The 6,627-nt window shown below is 40.7% G+C and overlaps 1 protein-coding gene across 1 annotated transcript; it reads left to right on the forward strand.

Moving 5' to 3' along the window:
• Positions 1 to 1,015: 1,015 nt before the first annotated feature.
• Positions 1,016 to 3,753, forward strand: LOC141015331 (galanin receptor 2a). The gene is made up of 2 exons (XM_073489343.1): positions 1,016 to 1,356; positions 3,114 to 3,753. Exons 1-2 carry the CDS (start codon positions 1,016 to 1,018, stop codon positions 3,751 to 3,753), a joined length of 981 nt encoding a protein of 326 aa, XP_073345444.1.
• The last annotated feature ends 2,874 nt before the right edge of the window (positions 3,754 to 6,627 follow it).

Genomic DNA, 6,627 nt, shown 5'->3' on the forward strand with positions numbered 1-6,627 from the left:
AAATTGTTAGGAAACATTTTTTCAGGGAAAAACATTTTTTAGGAGAATTTCTTTTCAGAAGATTTTTTTTCAGGAGAATTTGTTTTCAGAAGATTTTTTTTCAGGAGAATTTGTTTTCAGGGGAAAAAAATAGGTCAATTTTCTGTGCAAACCGAGCATGGACTTTTTTTCTTTTCATGTGTGAAAAGGAGTGAAAAAAAACCCCCAAAATTTTCAACAGGAAAAAAAATCTCATATGTGAAACCAAGTGAATTTTTAATTTTTTGTAATTTTTTCCCCTTCGAGATAATTTTTTTTTCATGTGTGCATTCATGTAAATGATACCAGTGTAATCGGACTACATTGAAATCCAGCATTTAACCAAATGACCCAAAGTACTGATGTTATCTTGACATGTTTGGGTCCTTCAGGGACATACAGGTATTCTCATCTTCTTCTGAGCAGTGCAGTGGTTCATTGTGACCACAGGGGGGCAGACTGCTCTCATTCTCACCTGACTGAAGGGAAACAGGACAGGTGTGGACAGGTGTGAACAGGTGACAGAGAGAACAGAAGACAAAGCGACCAAAAAACAACATTTTAAGTATTAGATTAAAACGTTTAATAGTTTAATAGTTTAATCAAGGCTTTATTATGAGCCCTTGAACTTTATGGTAGTTAATAATTCCTTAATTATTCTTCTTATATTTTTTAAATGCTTCTTCCCTGCCTGAATTGTCTATAATTAACTTGCGATTACACATTTTTCTTGTTTTATCCCACTCAAAGCGTCAGAATGGCTCCAGAGATCTTTCATTAATCAGCTACCTTGGAGAAAAAGTGTGACCTAGTCAGAGAGACAGGTTGGAGGGAGGGGATGACTCGCGTCTCTCACAGCTGATCAGTATCACAGTGAGATACACGGATCATCCCCCGGGTCTGTGCCCGCCGCGCTGCGTCTGGGTGTGGAAACGTTGCGCGCAAAGCGAAGCGCGCGTCTCCAACAGTCAATGTGTGAGCGTGTGAGTCCGTCAGGATGAATCTCTCCTCGCTGAACTCGTCCTCCTGGAGAGCGGAGTCGGTGGTCATCTCTCTGGGCTTCTCGCTCATCTTCCTGGTGGGCACCGTGGGGAACTCTCTGGTGCTCGCGGTTCTGCTCCGGAACGGACAGATGAACATCAAGACCACCAACCTGTTCATCCTCAACCTCGGGATTGCGGATCTGAGCTTCATCATCTTCTGCGTGCCCTTTCAGGCCACCATCTACACTCTGGATGAGTGGGTGTTCGGTCCTGTGGTGTGTAAAGTCGTGCACTTCATCATCTTCCTCACCATGTACGCCAGCATCTTCACCCTGACGGCTGTGTCCCTGGACAGGTGCGTCCGACAGGTTTTTATAAATGTTAACAGATAGAAAAGTTCCTCATGTTTATTGATTGTGAGAATCAAATGTAAAGTCATATTTTATTAAACTGGGAGTGAACTGATGATGCAGGGGCGTTGATAGGATTTTGGATGGATGGATGGATTTGACTTTATTATGTGTTAAAGCAGTCAGGAAATAACCAAAAAATGAGATTAAAGAGACAAAATAACACTTAAAAGGACAAAATAAACAGGTTACAATAAGCAGATTAAAATAGAAAATAATAAAAAAGAGAAGAAATCTTCATTTTTTTATGTAAAAAGGCATCCTCATCACTTTACGCCTTTGCTGTCACGTAAAACTAATCAATTCCAGGAGAGTAAACACACCAGCTCATCTCCTCTCAGATCAGCAGTGATTGAAACACGTACACACTCAGACAAACTCTCCATTAGCAGCTCAAGCTCCATTTGTGTCCTGGTATGCACATCAACACACCCAGAATCATCCATTTCCTGCTTCCTGTTTTATACGACTGTTTTCCAGCAATTTTAAATCGTGTCCAGTTTCCTCCATTTTAGCTCAATATAAAACTTTCCTACAGAGATGAGTGCAGATGTCACTGCAGCGGATATAAATACAGTTTTTGTTTTTTTTAAATAATTACATACATTTATTATCAGCAGCCTAAAAGCTCTCAGAGAAATCTCAGTCAACATCACAAACTACAGTGATTTGATTTATTGATTCATATCTTTCAGTATTAACCCGCCTGCATTTAGGAAAAACTCCTAACTTTTATCTTAGGATAGCTAAATTTTAAGCTAGCTTGTGTTCAGTAGATTTTTCTTGTTTTGGGGAGAATTTTTTTTTTCAGGAAAATTTTTGGGGAATTTTTCTTTTTTTCAGGAGATTTTTCATTTTTTCGAGATATTTTTTTTTTTCAGGAAAAACATTTTTTCGGGATAATTTTTTCGGGAGATTTGGCTTTTTTTCAGTAGTCTTTTTTTTTAAAAAAATTCTTCTGATTTTTTTTTTTTTTACTTGGTTTGGCAAATGAAAAAAAAAGTTTTTTCTCTGGAATTTATTTCCCCCGGTTTTCACAGATGGAAAAAAATTGGGAGAATTTTTTCAGGAAATTTTTCTTTTTTTCAAGAAAATTTTTTTTCAGGAAAAACATTTTTTGGAAGATTTTTTTTTTCGGGAGAATTTTTCAGGAATTTTCCTTGTTTTTCAGGAGATTTTTCTTTTTTTCAGTAGTGTTTTAAAAAAAATTCTTCAGATTTTTTTTCTTTTTTTTATCTAGTTTGGCAAATGAAAAAAAAGTTTTTTCTCTGGACTTTATTTCCCCCGGTTTTCAGATGGAGAAAAAAAAGACAACTTTTTTTCCCACGAGTTCTCAAGTCATAAACACAGGAGAGAACACAATTCAGATCAGAGAAAAGTTCATCACTTGCCCCTCAGGGCTTCCCTAACACTGATGTTAGCCTGCCAGAGAAGCTAACATTGATGTTAGCTTGTTAGAGAAGATGTGATAAGTGAAATGAGTCGACTGTTGTCATGGATACAGGCAGTCCCCAGTATAATCAAAATACAGATTTGACAGGATGAGCGCTGATTGAAGAATGGAGGTAGCAGTTCTGATGAGGATTTCTTATGTAAGAGGAAGACAGGAGTTCTCCTGTCTTTGAAACCTAACATAGGACAAGCAGATAGGACATTTTTTCATAACAAGGCCCTGGATCACGTCTTCTCTCTGCTCTTACAGGTATTTAGCCATCTGCTACCCTCTCCGCTCCAGAGAGATGAGAACACCAAAGAATGCCCTGACCTCCATCTGCCTGGTTTGGGCCTTGGCCCTGGTTTTCTCCGGTCCGTATCTCAGCTACTACACGCAGATGGACCTGGCCGGCACTGTGGTGTGTATCCCCGCCTGGGAGACCAAACCTCGCATCATCATGGACGTGTGCACCTTCGTCTTCGGCTACCTCATCCCCGTCCTGGTGCTCGGCCTCACCTACGCCCGCACCATCCGATACCTGTGGACCAGCGTGGATCCCGTGAAGGACATGTCCGAGTCGAGACGCGCCAAGCGGAAGGTCACCAAGATGATCATCATCGTCGCCGCTCTCTTCTGCCTCTGCTGGCTGCCCCATCACCTGGTCATCCTCTGCATGTGGTTCGGAAGCTTCCCCCTCAACCACACAACCTACGTTCTCCGCATCCTCTCCCACCTGGTGGCCTACACCAACTCCTGCCTCAACCCCATCGTCTACGCCCTCGTCTCCAAGCACTTCCGCAAAGGCTTCAGGAAGGTGTTCAGCTGCTCGCTGAGGAGGAAGGAGGTGAACAAGGTGCACGTGGTCCAGGCGGTGAACACGGTCAGCAGCATGGAGACATCCAACTGAAGACAGCAGCCAAGAACCGGACAAGATGGAGGAGAGGAAGAGCCAACTGAACATTATGAACTATGAACATACCCAGAAACTACCCAAAAGTATTAATTTCATCAGTCTGTTGAGTAAACTTGTCTGTGAGGACGACATCAGAACAACAGAACAGCTTCAGGGCAACAAAGGAAAAACTTTACCTGTAGAAAAAAACTTTCATGTGTGAAACTGTGTGAATTTGTTTTTCTTTCAGGAGAAAAGTTATTTTTTCCAATGTATCAAACTGAGTGAAAAAAAAAAATTGCGCAATTTTTTTTTTCGTGTTTCGAAATCACATTTTTTTCATATATGAAACAGTGAAAAAAAAATTGGAGGTCACCTCCGCTGATCACTGCTGCAGTCAGGTTGATAAACAGGAGTGAAGATAAATCCACTTTTTAATCCCAAAAGTTACCAAGTAATCTCTGAGCTCCGGATCAGAGCAGAATTCGATGTGACTCCGGGTGTTCATTCCTCCAGAAGGTCTGGCTCTGCATCCGACTCCGGCTTGATTAAGTCACCCCTCATGGTAATTACATATTGTGCATTTAATTGAAGCTTGAAAGCCACCTTGCCTGATTTAGGTCGTCATTGTCACCCAAAAGTTGAAGAGTTTGTCGATGGAGTGTCTCACTACAGTTCAGGATTAAAAAATCTCAGATAAATCTCACATTAAAATATTCTGTCTGAGGAGCTGTGGGTGGTTTTGGACTGAAGAATTGATGGTTATGCAACCAACAGTTGTCAGACAGATTTTCAGTGACTTCACATGTTGTGCTGCTGATTCAGAGTCTTGGACAGATACCTCCACAAGCCTCAGTGTCTTTTGAAAACGTGCTGCATGATCATTATTATCATTGGAAACCTCAGTGTTGTATGTTGAGTATTTATGACTTGCTGTCACTGAACATAAAACATATTTTTTGTGAGACACATTTGTGTTGTGATGCATGCTGACAGTATTACTGTGGTGTACAAAAACACGTAGAACAAAAGCTGCTGGAATAATAAAACCATCACGTTGTCGCATAACTCGTCTCTGTGTCTGCGCATCAACATGTGATACATCATGCCACTAACTCCAGACATGAAGTGTCTGTCGCAGCCCTTCAGCTGATCCCGAGTGAGATCTTTCAGACATGCTACGCCTGTCGAGTGATGGCAGTAAATACTGAGCACAAAGCTTTTTTCTCCTCTTCGATGACAGTGTCAGGTCTAATCCATGTCAAACAGTAAGTCATAATCTGTGTTTCAGAATCAATCTTTAATTTATTTCACAGTTGATCTTGAAGTGTAGTTATCCTCCTTTGCAGCAAAATCTATCGGCATGCTCACGATCATACTCAAGCTTCTTCAACACGAGTCGTTAGAATCAGAATTAGAAACTTCTGAGGACGGCGTTCATCTTACTTGTTTTGAATCCGCCCCAGAAACACGACTTCCTGTCATCACATCAGGCGCCAATAACAACTCGTTTATCATTTAGCAAAGCTCGATCCAGCAAACATTTAAAGCAGCAACATTTTCATTCAGTCTCTTCAAGCGGAACAGCCTCGCAACACAGAACAGGAAAGCATTATGAGCCATGGTCACTGATCGATGATCGATGCTTTTTATCGCCAAGGACACAAAACTCAGGATGTTGAGAAGGTCTGGTTGCCTTGGTGATAAAAAAAGAAAAAAAGTGTCTTTACCTCCCAGCAACAGGATGGAAACACTTCACTCTTCAGACTGAAGGATAACTCCTCATTTGTTGTGGGTTATCTTTTTTAATTGTTAAAGTTTTTATCTTTTTTCTGACGTTCTGCTCCTTTAACGTGCATTTACCTACAATCCAGAAAATGAGAGGAAGAAAAATCAGTTCTCTTCTGTTGGAACTCGCTCAGAAAACATCACAGACTTGAAGTGATCATTGATTCATGATTGCTGCTGTTACACGCATGTTTTCATTTCTCTACATTGCACAAAAGCCTCCTCCCAGCCCGTTTCTCGTTGTTATGAATGAATGAATGTTTTTTTTACATTCCCCATCTACTTCAGGAGAACGCTGTGAAGCCGTTCTGCTTGTCTTTTTTCACTCTGTATATTATTGTGTTATAATTCTTCACTTTGATGCAACGTATTCTATGATAATGCATCATAATTAATTAGTTGATTTATATTTTAAGAATTTGTATCTGCAAAGTCACTAGAGCTCTGAAATAAATGTAACTGAATATAAAGCAGTCTAAGGAGGAAAAACATAAGTGTGCTTTACATACATGTAGTCATGTAATTGGTTGTGAACATCAGAATACTGATTACAGCAGCTTCAACATGACAGAACGAGCTCGGGTCTGCACACCGAGCTGTCAGTGGAACATCAGACGCTCGTTATTTAAATGAAAACCAAACACAATCTGGAGCGACACGCTCAGTAACAACCTGTTCAACAAATACACACTTGCTTTGTTCAGATGTCTCGAGCTCGTTAAGTATTTTTGTCACAAACATGCACATGTGGTGAAGAAGCCTCGCTGCCGAGCCTTCAAGTGTTCAAGCCGCAGACGACCCTCGAAGGCTCATTAGGATGCACAACATCCGGATGCTCCTGGGTTTAATGATATGTTTCTGCTCCGAGGGAGAGAAAAGAGCAGCTTTCCCTGACGCCTGCTCGCTTGTTTATGCAGACAAACACTATCAAGTGGTGACAGAATCTAAAAATTAATCTGAGATTCAGAATTGGATAACAAATAACAAAAGACTCTCAATACTCAACCCTGTGTTGTGTTTCATGTCAGTTAACCAGTCTAATTATCTGCTCTGCGTTTTGTTGTTGTGCAACTGTAATTAACAAAACAAATTACAACCGCG

Source organism: Pagrus major, chromosome 20 (assembly GCF_040436345.1).
Source record: "Pagrus major chromosome 20, Pma_NU_1.0".
NCBI classification, from domain to species: Eukaryota; Metazoa; Chordata; class Actinopteri; order Spariformes; family Sparidae; genus Pagrus; species Pagrus major.

Excerpts from the sequence above, each read along its gene's own strand:
- LOC141015331 (XM_073489343.1), top strand. The coding sequence starts at position 1,016 with ATGAATCTCTCCTCGCTGAACTCGTCCTCCTGGAGAGCGGAGTCGGTG. Across the intron at positions 1,357-3,113 it reads ACGGCTGTGTCCCTGGACAG|GTATTTAGCCATCTGCTACC; the intron begins GTGCGTCCGACA and ends CTGCTCTTACAG.